Source organism: Macaca nemestrina, chromosome 6, assembly GCF_043159975.1.
Source record: "Macaca nemestrina isolate mMacNem1 chromosome 6, mMacNem.hap1, whole genome shotgun sequence".
Taxonomy (NCBI): domain Eukaryota; kingdom Metazoa; phylum Chordata; class Mammalia; order Primates; family Cercopithecidae; genus Macaca; species Macaca nemestrina.
The window spans coordinates 8,344,774-8,360,601 of NC_092130.1; the positions used below are offsets into that span (position 1 = coordinate 8,344,774).

The 15,828-nt window shown below is 50.8% G+C and overlaps 1 protein-coding gene across 2 annotated transcripts in view; it reads left to right on the forward strand.

The window, feature by feature from the left end:
- LOC105480952 (serine/threonine kinase 10) overlaps window positions 1-15,828 on the forward strand; it is a 148,205-nt gene that overhangs the window by 96,624 nt on the left and 35,753 nt on the right. For both annotated transcript variants that reach the window (XM_071098089.1, XM_071098090.1), the window contains 5 exons: window positions 303-437; window positions 2,909-3,457; window positions 6,446-6,576; window positions 13,316-13,439; window positions 13,895-14,074. In XM_071098089.1, coding sequence (XP_070954190.1) covers window positions 303-437; window positions 2,909-3,457; window positions 6,446-6,576; window positions 13,316-13,439; window positions 13,895-14,074 — 1,119 coding nt within the window. The remainder of the gene's footprint in view (window positions 1-302; window positions 438-2,908; window positions 3,458-6,445; window positions 6,577-13,315; window positions 13,440-13,894; window positions 14,075-15,828) is intronic.

The following is a 15,828-nucleotide window of genomic DNA, read 5'->3' on the forward strand; positions in this document are numbered from 1 at the left end:
CGCATGACCTCCCTGTGGGTTCCTTGTTATCGTGTCCACTTGAGAGATGAGGAGCCTGTGGCTCAGAGAGGTTAAGTGACATGCTCAAGGTCACATAGCCACTGAGAAACAGAGCTGGGATCTGCCCTTTTTCCGACACACTTGGGACTTTCCAGGCTGTCTCTGGGTCTCCAAGTTCATGTGTACATTTTGCTCAGGAATGAGGCTGGCCTTTTCTGGCCCGGGGGCTAAGCTCCCCCAGCCTCTTCCACCCCACCCTGACCCCAGAGTGGTTCTAATCTAGGTACATTTTGTCCCCTCAGCATCCCTTTGTCAGCAGCATCACCAGTAACAAGGCTCTGCGGGAGCTGGTGGCCGAGGCCAAGGCCGAGGTGATGGAAGAGATTGAAGACGGCCGGGATGAGGGGGAAGAGGAGGACCCCGTGGATGCCACCTCCGTAAGGCCGGGGAGAGTGGGGCTTAGCGGGGGCTGGGAGGATGGGATCTCAGCTGGCCCTGCTGGTGTGGGAGGGGCAGGGAAAGCTGGGACTCTGGCTCAGGCAATTTCTTCCCAGCTCAGAGGTTGCAGACGCCCATGCTGCAGGTAACATAAGTTGGCCTGTGGGCCGGGGGCGGGGGGGTTGGCGGCAGAGGGTGTTGGCCGGATCCTGATCCTGTGAGTTTTCAGGAGATACCAGGGATCTAGATTTTCACATGAAATCTTCCAATTTTTAAGAGTTGGTAACTGATTCATGGCTTCCCATCCTTTGTTCCCGTCACGGCTCACATCCCAAATGAGACTGTTTTTAGCTCACTTTGGGATAAATACGTGAGGCTGCATATGGCCACAGGCAGCACCCTGGCCCCCCTCTAGCTGTGCTCGGTGCCAAGGGAACCCATGTCTGGGCACATTTGGAACACTTTTGCAGCTTCAGTGCTTGCTGGATTTAGATTGAAATTAAAGCTGATTTAAATTTCTAAAAACCCTCTGAGCCAAGGAAAACATGTCTGTGGGCTGGATTCCGGCCCGAGCTGTTGCTCTGTAGTCCCTGGTCTTGCTGCTGGGGGAGGCCTCTTCCCAGGGATAGGGTGGCCGTCCCGATGGCTCCCTGTACCTAGAGAAGCAAGGGCTGGACTTACCCATCACGGGATGGAGCTGGCCCACATCTTTGTGCTGTGGATGGCACTCCGGCTCTCTCAGATTTAATTCAGTCCTGGGTGAAGCCTGAGGCTGGCGCAGACCCTCACCAGGGTGAAGAAGGAAAGGCCCGAGGGGCGGGGCAAGCAGAATCATCACAACCACCCCAGCCATGCATGGAGCCCCTGGTGGCTGCCGGGCACTCTACAGCTCTGATACAGGGTAACCAAGCTCCATTTTACAGACAGGAAAACTGAGATCGATGCAGTGAAGTGGCTGGCTGAGCCGATAGATGACAGGGCCAGGGGTGTATGTGGAGTAGGAGAACCTCAGTGGGGCCTGGCTCCAGGAGGAGGCAGGAAGCGCTCACGCCCAGCCCCATTGTCTACCGGCAGGAGGCTGATCTTTGTCCTGAGGGTAGTGGGAGCCCTGAAGGCTTTCAGGCAGGGACTGGGTACTCTGGAGGTGACAGAATCAGATCTGAGTTTTTGAGCCATCACTGTGGGTGCTGACCAGAAGGTAGATTGGAGTTGCTTCCACCAGCTGCCATAGCTGAGGTTAAAAACCAGTGGCTGGCAAGACCCAAAGGAATGCTTATAGTATAAATCCATTCATACCACGTTTAGAAGCAGGCACAGCTCACCCGTAGCACTTAGAGACCACAGAACAGCGACTACGTCAAGAGGTGGGAGAGCATTGCCACTGAGAAGGACGGGGCGGCAGGGGATGGCCCTCTGGGGCAAAGCAGTGGTCCCCTCCTGACCTGGAAAGTGGCTACATGGATACTCACTCTGTTCACCAAGTTGGACGTTTATGTTTTATACACAGGAAGGATGTTCTGTTTCACCATAGCATAGCAACATTTCCAGTACTTTCCACCCAACAAAGACTCTAAAACACAAAAATGAAGCTGAAAACTTAGTGGCCACAAGGGCTGAATCCAGTCCCCAGACAGGCTTGGCTTGGCCTTTATGTGACTTTTTAAAAAATATGAGTTAGTTGCCACCTAAAAGTTAAGAGATGTCCATTAAAAACCTAGATTTCAAACTTGTCTTTAAAAATCGGAAGGTTTTGCTGGGTGCGGTGGCTCACACCTGTAATCCCAGCACTTTGGGAGGCCGAGGCAGGCAGATCACTTGAGTCCAGGAGTTTGAGACCAGCCTGGGTGACATATCGAAACCCTGTCTCTACTAAAAAATGCAAATATTGGCTGGATGTGGTGGCATGCACCTGTAGTCCCAGCTACTCAGGAGGCTCCTCAGGAGGCTGAGGTGGGAGGACCACTCCCAGGTGGGAGCCTGGGAGGCAGAGGTTGCATTGAGCCAAAATGGCTCCACTACACTTCAGCCTGGGTGACAGAGCAAGACCCTGTCTCAAAAAAATAGATAAATAAAATTAAAACATTAAGATTTAAAAACTGGGAAGGTTTGGGCACAGGGGAGCCGTTTTCCCACATTATCACAATTGGCTGGAATGGAGTGGCCACTGACCCCTCCCTGTGGGCCATGAGCTGGCCAGCTGGCCACAGCTGCCTCCTAGGAGGAATAACAGCTATTACATTCGGCTAAGATTAGAGATAGCGAGGAGATTGCTATGCCTCAAAATAAATAGTAATTTTTTATGGTTAGGCAGTAGGGAGAGATGAAGACCGTGGCTCGGGAGATGTCTGCTCTCCTTTCTTGGCCCTGGCCCACTTCATCTTGAGGGTGTCTGACTCTCTCCATTGCATCTCTGACTCTTGCCTTGAACATACAGCAGCATGGCCTTGACTATCTTTTTTTTTTTCCCTAGACTCTGGAGAACCATACTCAGAACTCCTCTGAGGTGAGTCCGCCAAGCCTCAATGCTGACAAGCCTCTCACGGAGCCATCTTCCACCCCGCTGGCACCCAGCCAGTCTCAGGACAGTGTGAATGAGCCCTGCAGCCAGCCCGCTGGGGACGAATCCCCCCAAACCACCAGCGCCCCAGTCGTGGCCCCTGGAAATGAGAACGGCCTAGCAGTGCCTGTGCCCCTGCGGAAGTCCCGACCTGTGTCAATGGATGCCAGAATTCAGGTAGCCCAGGAGAAGCAGGTTGCTGAGCAGGGTGGGGACCTCAGCCCAGCAGCCAACAGATCTCAAAAGACCAGCCAGAGCCGGCCCAACAGCAGCGCCCTGGAGACCTTGGGTGGGGAGAAGCTGGCCAATGGCAGCCTGGAGCCCCCTGCCCAGGCAGCTCCAGGCCCTTCCAAGAGGGACTCGGACTGCAGCAGCCTCTGCACCTCTGAGAGCATGGACTACGGTACCAACCTCTCCGCCGACCTGTCGGTGAACAAAGAGATGGGCTCTCTGTCCATCAAGGTAACGCTGCCTCTCCCACCACGGGCTTGCAGCGAGCCCATTGCGGGATGTTCTGCAGCTCCATTTTGCTTTCAAAAGCGTTTAGGGGCTTCCTTGCATTTTAAGCGGTTCATTAGGGAGTTTTGGTTTGACTCATAGTTTAATCTCCAGAATATCTGGGTTCAGTGTGGGATTTAGGAACGTCAAGCAGTTGGTTTGGGTTTAAATTTCAAAGCTTGGTAAAATGCCCTGGTGAAATTTGGGAGCAAGAACTCAGGCCTTAGCTACAAATGAATTTCTGTCATCGGGAGGTCAACCACGAGACCCAGCTGGTAACTGGTAAATCCAACTAAAGAAACAGCTCAAAGCTGTCTTCCCTGCCTCCGGGGCCTTTCTGGAGGTGGGCAGTGTTGTGAATGACAATAGCCACCGCACTAGAGGCCTGGGCGGGAGGCGAACCCTGTACAAGTGCTTTAGAAAGAACAGACAGCCTCCTTCATCCTCTCACATTACAGATAAGCCGATGGAGGCTCAGGGAAGTGAGGAGCCAGCCCAGGGCCAGGTAGGAGTGGGAAGGTGGTCAGACCCTAGGCTCCGAACTCGAAACTCTCCCAGTGGGAGCCATGGCCTCCTTCTTCTTGGGCAGCTGGAAGGGGCTGACTCCTTTCCTGGCCTCCCCAATAAATCCCAGGGTGTTATTAAACTCACGATGGGTCACCTGACCCTCTACCCAAGGCTCATTTTAGAGGAAATACTGTATGGTTTTGTTTTTCCTTCCCAAATTTACTTGGTGAAAAACGCAGTAGAGACTCGAACGTATTTGCTAAGCAAAGGGGAGTGACAGGAGCCGCAACGGCCAGTCAGCTTTAGGCAGGGAAGGCAAGCACATTTCCAACAGGCCACGTGACAAGCATGCACAGCAGCTGTTATCTGTGAGCAGCGTCTTCCTTCGGACAGGCATCCTGCCACTTTTCCTAAAGACACTAGGTGAACAAAAGGGTTTTTTGTTTGGCTTTTTAATGAGACAGACCCACCGAGAGCAGGGGCTCCCCTGCTCTTCTCAAGGCTGTGGAGAATGTTCCTGGTTGACTGCAGTGTGTCAGGGTCCTCAGGCTGTTCTAGTGAGAGTCCCCCGCTGCGCCAGCACCCCTGGGCGTGACTAGGAGCCTGCTCCTTCAGCGATGGAGGCCCCCTGGCCAGGAGCAGTTCTCAGCAGAGGGCTGTGGCTGTGGATGCCCCTTCTTCCCCTCCGCTCTCGCTCCTGCCAGCCTCCACTTCTCACGGCCGGTCTGACCCATCCTGCCTGGGTCCTGGCACATGTGAGCTGGCCACCATAGAGAGATGAGAGGCGGGCATGCTGGGTCTATGCTGATGCTGTCCAGCTCCCCTGGGCGAGGTGCCATGAGCAGGAGACAGGGGCCCAGACTTCAGGGAGCAAGAACAGTCTGCCGCTCTCGACTCAGCAGGAGTGGGGCTCAGCATCCTGCCACGCTGGTTCCTCAGTCTTCTTTCAGAGGCTGGGAGGCCCTTCGTTAGGAGGGCAGGGCTGTGCTACACCAAAAAGAGTCTTCGGGCCGGGTGCTATGGCTCTCGCCTGTAATCCCAGGACTTTGGGAGGCCGAGGCGGGTGGATCACGAGGTCAGGAGTTTGAGACCAGCCTTACCAACATGGTGAAACGCTGTCTCTACTAAAAATAAAAATAAAAAAATTAGCCCGGCATGGCCGGGCGCAGTGGCTCACGCCTGTAATCCCAGCACTTTGGGAGGCCGAGGTGGGCGGATCACGAGGTAAAGAGATCGAGACCATCCTGGCTGACATGGTGAAACCCTGTCTCTACTAAAAATACAAAAGTTAGCCGGGCGTGGTGGCAGGCACCTGTAGTCCCAGCTACTCAGGAGGCTGAGGCAGGAGAATTGCTTGAATCTGGGAGGCGGAGGTTACAGTGAGCCAAGGTCGCGCCACTGCAGTCCAGCCTGTCAATAGAGTAAGACTCTGTCCCTGCCCCCCCAAAAAAAATTAGCCAGGCGTGGTGGCGCTTGCCAGTAGCGCCAGGAGGCTAAGGCAGGAGAATCGCTTGAACCCGGGAGGCGGAGGTTGCAGTGAGCTGAGACTGCGCCACTGCATTCCAGCCTGGGCAACAGAGCGAGACTCCATTTAAAAAAAGGAGCTTTTGAAACCAGCCAAGAGGCCAGAGGCAGTGGGCAGAACGGGAGGGTTATGGGGACACCTTCAGAATCAGAGCTGAGAACTTCCAGAGGGAACCACGTATTATGACACACTGACACCTCCAGGATTCCGGGTGGCACCTGCACAACCACTTGTGGCATGTGCGATTCCTCACAGTAAAAGATCACAACGATGCATAATCTCACGGTGGCTCCCAGCAGGTGGGGAGTTCAGGCCAGGTCAGCTTTGGCTACCAAACCAGTTATGAAAACAGCCTTTAATTTTTGAGCTCCTTTGGATTTTGGCACCATGCGCGAGGGTTGTGTATGGTCTGCAGTGATAACCGTTAGAAAGAAATGCCAAGCATGGAACAGGCATCGGGAGTGGGCACTGCTCTGTGGATCCACCGTGTGTTCTCTCGTTGGATCTTCACAACCTCCCTAGGAGGCAAGTAGTGTGATTATCCTCCCTGAACAGGTGAGGAAGCTGAGGCTCAGACAGGACAAGAAGCTGGCCCGGAGACACAGAGCCAGTAAGTGGTGGAGTGAGGGTTAGAATGCAGCTCTTTCTGACACCATGTCCTGGATGCATGAGAGGTGCTGGCAGCAAGGTGGGGGAGGCCTCAGCACAGTGTCCGAAGACTGAGACCTGGGAAAGGCAAGGGAATAAGCTCAGACCCTCCGGCTCCTAGGTTAAGTTGAGGCAAGAGAGAAGATGGATGGCTACATCTCTCTGGGGGTGGTGCTGAAGCTGTGGGCCCAGCAGAGCTGTGGCCTCACCTGCCGTGGCAGGTGGTCCTTAGCTGCAATTCTGAGACTTGTCTAATGGTTTTCCCTGGCCAGGACCCGAAGCTGCACAAAAAAACCCTCAAGCGGACACGCAAATTTGTGGTGGATGGTGTGGAGGTGAGCATCACCACCTCCAAGATCATCAGCGAAGATGAGAAGAAGGATGAGGAGATGAGATTTCTCAGGCAAGCCTGGGAAGGGCCACCAATGGTGGTAAGAGGGTGGGGCTATGGTAAGAGGAGTGGGCATTGGCCCTTTTGGTGAGAGGGCTGTCTGTCTACAGCATGAAGTGGGGGAATCAAGGAGACAAAAGGAAACTCATTTTGCCTTAGATCCTGCACTCCCCCATCTATCCAACCATTCATCTATCTATCCACCCATCCCTTCATTTATTCACCCATCTATCTACCTGTTCACCTATCTATCTATTCATCTATCCACCCATCTGTCTACCCACTCTTCCACCCACTCACCCTTCCACCCACCCACCTATCTACCCACTCTGCTTTCCATCCATCCATCCAACTGTACACCCATTCATCTACCCATCTACTTAATCCATCCTTCCATTCATTTATCCACCCATCTATCCACCTACTCAGCTATCTGCCTGTCCATCTATCCACCCAGTTGTTCACCCATCCATTCATCCATTCATCCATCCACCCATCCATCCATCCATTCATCCATCCATCCAGTCATCCACTCATTCATCTACCCACTCACTCACCTTGCATTTATCCATCTAACCATCCACCTATCCATCTACTCACTCACCATTCCATCCTTCCCTCCATCTGCCCAAGTATCCGTCTGTTTATCTATCCATCCACCCAATCAGCCATCCATCCATTTATTCTTCCATCCATTTATCTATCCATCCATCTATTTACCTACTCCCTATCTACCTTTCCATCTGTCCACCCAGTCACCCATCCATCCACCCACCCACCCATCTACCCATTCAGCCCTCCACCTATCTACCTAACCATTCATCCATCTATCCATCCATGTATCCACCAACCCACCAGGTTGGAGACAAGGTGGTGACCCAAATAGATAAGGCCATTGCCCTTGTAGAACTTAACACCTAATGGGCCAACATACAGTACACAAGATAATCCCTGATTGTCCTACGTGCCATGAAGGAAGTAACAGGTGACATGATGGTGAGTGCTTGGAGTGGGGAAGGCTGCTGTAAGGGAAGCCCCTGAGCCAGGCCTAAAGGATAAGGGGAGGAGAGCTCAGGGAGCCCAAGGGAAACTGCAGTTGCTGAGACCCTGAGTAATAACTACTCAGCTTCTTTAAGGGGGACTGGTGGAGGGAGACAGGGAGATCTTGACTCTCTGGGCAGGCTCTGGGCTCAGGCTGGGGCAGTGGCCGGGAAGAGGGAAAAACATGGTCAGATTTGACCTACATTTTGGAGGCAAAACCAGTGAGCTGGTGGTGAAGGATTGGAACAGGGAGGAAGGTGTGAGGCGAAGCTGTTTGCTGGGATCCGTCTTTATACTTTTCAGTTCTTCATCCCCCACTTGCAGCCCTCCTTCGGGAGACCCTATTTCCACATTTTGTAAACAAAGGAGGAAACACTGTTTCTGGGCAAGTAAGTCATTGCCCTGGGTCTTCCAGCTGGGCAGGGGTAAAGCTGGGATTCTAACTGGGTCTGTCGGTGTGAGAATTCCTTCAGGTTTCACTGGACCGTGTAGCTGGCAGGGGTTGGGGGAGCTTAACACTTAGGGACGCCATGGAGCCACGGAGTTCCCTGGGGGCCAGGCCTTTGCAGGGTAAATTCATGATTAGTGTAGAGAAAATTTCTGGAACATTAATCACATGTTTTTATACATGTGAATTAAAATTTTTAAAATTTTATTTATTTATTTTTATTTTTTGAGACAGAGTCTTGCTGTGTCGCTCAGGCTGGAGTGCAGTGGCGCGATCTCAGCTCAGTGCAACCTCTGCCTCCCGGGTTCAAGCGATTCTCCTGCCTCAGCCTCCTGAGTAGCTGGGACTACAGGTGCCCACCACCACGCCCCACTAATTTTTGTATTTTTAGTAGAGACGGGGTTTCACCATATTGGCCAGGCTGGTCTCGAACTCTTGACCTTGTGATTTGCCCGCCTCGGCCTCCCAAAGTGCTGGAATTACAGGTGTGAGCCACCATGCTCGGCCTAATATTCATATTCTTTTAAAAGCATAAGCATGCAGCCGGGCACAGCAGCACACACCTATAATTTCAGCACTTTGGGAGGCTGAAGTGAGAGGATTACTTGAGCCCAGGAATTCGAGACCATCCTGGGCAACATAGTGTCTCTACAAAAAATTTTAAAATTAGCTGAGCACATACCTATAGTCCCAGATACTCGGGAGGTTGAAGTGGGAGGATCACTTGAGCCTAGGAGGTCAAGGCTGCAGTGAGCTGCGATCATGCCACCACACTCCAGCCTGGGCAACAGAGCAAGACCCTGTCTCTCAAAAATAAATTTTAAAACTAAATTGTAAAAAATAAAAGCATAAGCCAGGCACATTGGCTAACACCTTTAATCCTAGCACTTTGGGAGACCTAGGCGAATGGATCACCTGAGGTCAGGAGTTCGAGACAAGCCTGGCCAACATGGCAAAACCTGGTCAATACTAAAAATTCAAAAATTAGCCAGGCGTGGTGGCGGGCGTCTGTAATCCCAGCTACTCGGGAGGCTGAGACAGGGGAATCACTTGAATCCAGGAGGCGGAGGTTACAGTGAGCCGAGATTATGCCACTGTACTCCATCCTGGGCGACAGAGTGAGATTCTGTCTCAGAATAAAAATAAAAATAAATAAATAGATAAATAAGCCAAAACCAAATAAAAGTAGTTTTAGATGTTCTGGATCACTTCTCCCTCTGGGAACAGGGGGAGGAAAGACAGATTTTTCACTGGTTAGTGTGGTATCTGCATACACCACACACACCCCCCCCCCCCCCACACACACACGTGTCATCTGTGTGGATTGGGAGGCTAGGGCACAGGTTGTTTTGGCAGATGACTCCACCTTCTGTTGTCATGGTCACCTGAGAGGCACTCTGGACTCTGAGCTTCAGCCTCAAGAGGTGGGTTTTCGTCACCTCCCCTCTGGGCAATTGAAGTTCCCAGGGATAGAATTCTAGATTGGCCACACCCCATGAAGAAGCAGTGCTCTCTGGCCCTGGCTGTGGGTCCCCACCCACCTCCTAAGCAGAGCAGCTGTGTGCTACTCAGGGTCAAAAGGTGAGACTTGAGGAGGTGAAGGTCTGGAGGTCTGAGCAGCTGTGAACCAGGCCAGGCTGCCAGACGCCAGGGGTGTGGCTGGCCCTGATCATTCCCTGCTGGCCCAGGCCCCTGGCCATACCTGAGCCCTGGCATTTTTGGAGAACTGGGTCACACCTCGGCTTTTGAACTATGTGGTTGAGCATTTATCACATTCCCAGACTGACGAGGCTTCCGGGCAGAGCTCCTCCCGTCCCTCCCTAAAACCGCTTCTGCCGTTCCCTTGCCCTTGAGTCCCAGTCTTCTCCTTGCCTGCCTTTTCTTCTGAGAGCACAGATGGGCCAGGGAGTGCTAGAGTCTGGCTGCCTGCCTTCTTTCTGTACTCCTTTGTATGCTTTTTGTCAATTCTCTAAACCTTAGTTTCTCTTGAGTCAGGATTTCCGTTTCCTCATTAACACTCTCAAAAACTGCCTCTTCTCTTCTCGCTTTCCAGAGAAGCAGAGGCTTAGTCTTCCCTCTGCGGCTGTAGAAAGCACCTCTGGCTGTTCCCAGAGGCAGGGCAGCCATTGCCTCTTCTTCCTTGGTAGAATTCGAGCAGTTGCCACTTACAGAGTGCTGGTCATGTGCCACGTGGGCACCTGACCTGTGTCATCTCATTTATCCCTCAAAGGACCCAAGAGGTAAAGATCGTTAGCCTCATTTTGCAGAGGAGGGAATGAGTGCCACGAGGATGAGTGACTCTCCAAGAGGTCACCCAGCTGGAAAGCTGACTGAGCCTAGATTCAGACGGGTGCTGTGACCCCAGAGAATGTGCTTGGCCTCACTGCACTGCCCAACCCCTCCTTGTGCTGCTCTTGGGGGCCAGTTCTGTAAGCAGTTATGGTCCCTCTGAGCCATGAGGAAGGCCGCTGGGGTCAGCGTGGCCTCATGGGAATCAGCATGGCGCTGCACTGGACTAGGACACAGGCCTCACGGACCCCGACCCCGAGAGGCCGCCAGGAGCCCCCAGCTCAGTCAGGATGCCCAGGTTCTTTCTGTAGTAGTTTGATTTTTTTTCTTTTTTTCTGATTATATAAATGACATGTGGCAGTTTTTTCTTTTTTCTTTTTTTTTTTTTTGAAGCAGAGTCTGACAGAGTGCAGTGGCACAATCTCGGCTCACTGCAACCTCTGCCTCCCAGATTCACACCGTTCTCCTGCCTCAGCCTCCGAGCAGCTGGGATTACAGGTGTGCAGCACCACACCTGGCTAACTTTTGTATTTCTAGTAGATGGGGTTTCACCATGTTGGCTAGGCTGGTTTTGAACTCCTGACCTCAAATGATCCGCCAACCTCGGCCTCCCAAAGTGCTGGGATTACAGGTGTGAGCCACCGCACCCGGCCTACATAGCAATTTTTAATGGATTTGCTCATTAAGAAACATGGTTAACACTTGGGGCTTATCCCTCCAATATTTTTTCTGTGAGTACACACATATACATACTGGCAATATAGATACAAAATTAGGGCATGTGGCTTAGGTCAATTTTTTTTCTTTTTTTAACACAGGATCTTGCTCTGTTGCCCAGGCTGGAGTGCAAGTGGCATAGTCATGGCTCACTGCAGCCTGGACCTCCTGGGCTCAAGTAATCTTCCAGCCTCAGCCTTTTAAGTAGCTGGGACCACACAGATGCACCCCCACGCCCAGCTAATTTTTGTCTTTTGCGCAGAGATGAGGTCTCACTGTGTTGCCCAGGCTGCTCTCGAACTCCTGAGCTCAAGTGATCCTCCCAACTCAGCCTCCCAAAGTGCTGGGATTATAGGCATGGGCCACCAAGCATGGCCTATGTAAAATTTTTATTATATATTTTTTAGCAGGTAATAAAGGTTGAACATCCCAAATCAAAAAATCCAAAATCCAAAATGCTCCAAAATCTGCAACTTTTTGAGCACTGACATCAGATTCTCACTGGAACATTTCAGACTTCAGATTTTCAGATTAGGGTTGCTCATTCAGTAAGTATAATATTCTAAAATCTAACAAAATCTGAAACCCAAAACACTTTTGGTCCCAAGGTTTTTCAGTAAAGGATACTCGACCTGTATAAGATCATGGTTCAAAATTTTTTTTAAAAAAGAAAGAAGATAAACAGTGAAAAATTTTCCTCCCTCATTTTCCTACCAGAAATCCAGTTCTCTTTCCTGTGTTAATGTTTTATGGTTTAATCCTTCCAGAGATACTAGAAAAGTAAACAATACATATATGTGTGTACAGACACATACTGTTGTCCTTTTTTCTCCCAGATAAGATGGCATAAGAGACCTATTCTTTAATGTCTTGCTTTTTTTTAACCTAGAGATTATTCCATATCTGTTCATAAATATTATTATTATTATTATTTGAGACAGAGTTTTGCTCTTGTTACCCAGGCTGGAGTGCAATGGCACAATCTCAGCTCACTACAGACTCCGCCTCCCGGGTTTAGGTGATTCTCCTGCCTCAGCCTCCCGAGTAGCCGCGATTACAGGCACGCACCCCCACGCCTGGCTAATTTTGTATTTTTAGTAGAGACGGGGTTCTCCACGTTGGTCAGGTTGGTCTTGAACTCCCGACCTCAGGTGATCCGCCCTCCTTGGCCTCCCAAAGTGCTGGAATTACAGGTGTGAGCCACCGTGCCTGACTGAATCATTTTTATTTTTAATAGATGTTTCCTTATGTAATTAAACATTTTCTAAAACTTGAATTTTTTAAAGTTGTATGGAATTCCATCATACCAATGTACTTTATTTACATAGACCTATATTGATGGACATTTGCTTCCAATTTTTTACTAAATAACATTGATTTTAAATAATTGCATATTCTTTTTTTTTTTTTTTTTTTTTTTGTGGTGGTGGTGTTGAGATGGAGTTTCGCTCTTGTAGCCTAGGCTGGAGTGCAGTGGCATGATCTCGGCTCACTACAACCTCCACCTCCCAGGTTCAAGTGATTCTCCTGCCTCAGCCTCCTGAGTAGCTGGGAGTACAGGCGCATGCCACTATGTCCAGCTAATTTTTGTATTTTTAGTAGAAGTGGGGTTTCGCTGTGTTGGCCAGGCTGGTCTCAAACTCCAGACCTCAGGTGATTCTTCTGCTTTGGCCTCCCAAAGTGCTGGGATTACAGGTGTGAGCCACCATGCCTGGCTGACTATTGTTATTCAGTGGTCTTGTGCATCGATAAATATTTCTTTAAAATCAGTATCCAGAAGTGAAACCACTGTGTCAAAAGACATAAACTTATGACCAAATTGTCCTCCAGAAATGTACCAGTTTCTACCGTCAAATTTTCTACATCATGAAAATGTAGTTTCTACACAAATTTTCTGCATCATGTTTTCTACATCATGACATTGTGGTTTCTTTTTCATTTGTCTTTTATATCTATATAGGTGATTCTAAAATTTCTTTTTATCTTTTGCTTCATGTCTGTTCATGTTCTTTGCCACTTTTTTTGGTTAGGATAGTGTTCCTTTTTATTGATTTGTAGGTACTCTTTATTTATTAAGATTATTAAGGTTTTGTCTGTCAATAAATATCAAATGAAGCCTGAGTTCTAGTCATGCCTATGACAAAGACTTGTGTGATTTTGCTCCATGATCCAACCCTCAGTGTTCCAAGCTGCAAATATTGTGATCCCTGAGGCCAGTTTCTTACTGTGACATATCTGTATCCTTTAACCTTTCAGGCGCCAGGAACTCCGAGAGCTTCGGCTGCTCCAGAAGGAAGAGCATCGGAACCAGACCCAGCTGAGTAACAAGCACGAGCTGCAGCTGGAGCAAATGCACAAACGTTTTGAACAGGAAATCAACGTGAGTGCGAGAAAAGATGGGACCCTGGAGGGCTTCTTGCCTCTGTGTGTTCTCTCAGAGGAAGCTACATAGTGGGAATGATTGGGTAGTGAAGAGTAATTCACAACAATTGCCCAATTCCTGGAGGCTTCCTGATCTTGTTAGGCGGTGACTTGTTAACACAGAACCCCGTGAAGGTCACAGTGATCCCGAGTCCCACGGGAGGATCTCCAGAGGGCAAATAACCTTTACTGAGCACCGTGCAACAACACATGGTCTGGTCTCCCGTTTGCAGATGAGGAAATGGAGACTCGGGCCAAGCAACTTGCCCCGGGTCACACAGCAAGCGGGTGGTGGAGCTGGGATTCAAGCCTAGGTCTGATCACAGGCTCCGAGTTCTCCCCATCCCAATCCCCATGTCCCTTCTAGGTACAAAGTGACTTTGCTGAATTTCTCGGAATTTCTGCTCCTTTCAGGCCAAGAAGAAGTTCTTTGACGTGGAATTAGAGAACCTGGAGCGTCAGCAGAAGCAGCAAGTGGAGAAGATGGAGCAAGACCATGCCGTACGCCGCCGGGAAGAGGCCAAGCGGATCCGCCTGGAGCAGGATCGGGACTACGCCAGGTTCCAAGAGCAGCTCAAACTGATGAAGAAAGAGGTGAGTATGTGCTGGGTGGGGGCAGGGGCAGCTCGGAGTATAGGGCCTTCTTGGTTGCAAGTGATCATGGCCCCAGCTCAACCTCACCTTGGCAACAAAGGGGTGTGGCTAAAGAGCTCGGGAGCAGGTGAGGCTGGATCTGTGTGCCCGAGCTGTGCCGTGAGGAGCCACTTCTCCATCCTGTGAACTCTGCTTTCCTCTGTGTTGCTGTGGCTTAGGGCAGGCCCTCACTGTGTGGCCTCAGGCAGCTTCCTTTACATCCTCCCAGCTTAGCAACCCCTGCCGAGAAAGAGCAGGGAATAAGGAAGGGCTGGTGGCCCAGGGGAATTTGAGATGCTGTTCCCAGAAGGGCCGGTGGGTGCTGGGTGGGTGGGCACATACAGCATGCCCTCTACGCTCCACCCTCTCTACCTCCTCCTTCTCCCCGAGTTGGAAGGGGAAGGGGAGGGTGGAAGGAGGAGTCTGGTCCTGAGGCACATCTCATGGGCTGCTCTGCGAGAGGCATCTGGGCATCAAAGAACAGCCCATGCCTCCCTTTGTGGAGGACGGAGACAAGCAGGAACACCAGGGCAGGCTGTCCCCAGTCTCCCAGCTGGGAGCAGTGGATGAGCAGCCTCTGAGGGTGGTCCTCAGGACCTCAGAGCCCAGATTCCAGGCTTTACCATGGTGGGCATGACATTTGGGGCGTCCCAGAGGCCGTGGGCAGCTGCCTCTGGGAGCCAGGGCTCCTGGCCAGCTGAGCAGCTGAGGCAGTCACCTTAAGCACAGATGTACCTCGGAGATACCGCGGGTTTGGTTCCATACCCCTGCAATAAAGTGGATAAAAAATAAAGCCAGTCAGTATTCAGTAAACCATGCTGTGCACAGATGTGCTGTCACCTGGGCTTTGTGGCTCCATTTTTAGAGCACAGGCAGAGTAGATTTAGCCTGATTTTTTTTTTTTTTTTTTTGGAGATGGAGTCTTGCTCTGTCACCCAGGCTGGAGTGCAGTGGTGCAGTCTCGGCTCACTGCAACCTCTGCCTCCTGGGTTCAAGCAGTCGTTCTGCCTCAGCCTCCCAAGGAGCTGGGACTGCAGACGTGCACCACCACACTTGGCTAATTTTTGTATTTTTAGTAGAGATGGGGTTTCACCATATTGGCCAGGCTGATCTCAAACTTCTGACCTCATGATCTGCCCACCTCGGCCTCTCAAAGTGGTGGGATTACAGGCGTGAGCCACCGCGCCCAACTTAGCATGATTCTTAAGGGCCCCTAGGATTTTCAAAATGGTAAATGAGCATTGGCTTCAACTTCAAGTCATCATCAGCATTAACCCCTAACAAGAGAATCAGCCTGTCCTTTGAAGCTTTGAAGCCAGGCATTGACTTCTCCTCTGTAGCTTTGAGAGTCCTAGATGGCATCTTCTACCCAGAGAAAGCTGTTTCATCTACACTGAAAATCTGTTGTTTAGTGCAGCCACTTTCATCAATGATCTTAGCTAAGTCTTCAGGATAACTCACTGCAGCTTCTGCGTCAGCACTTGCTGCTGTACCTTGCACTTCCATGTTACGGAGCTGGCATCTTTTCTTGAACATCATGAACCAGCCTCTGCTAGCTTCCAGCCTTTCTTCTTCAGCTTCCTCACCTCTCTCAGCCTTCACAGAATTGAAGAGTTAGGGCCTTGCCCTGGATTGGGCTTTGGCATAAGGGAGTGTTGTAGCTGGTTTATCTTCTACCCAGATCACTCAAACTTTATCAGCATAGGCCGTTTTGC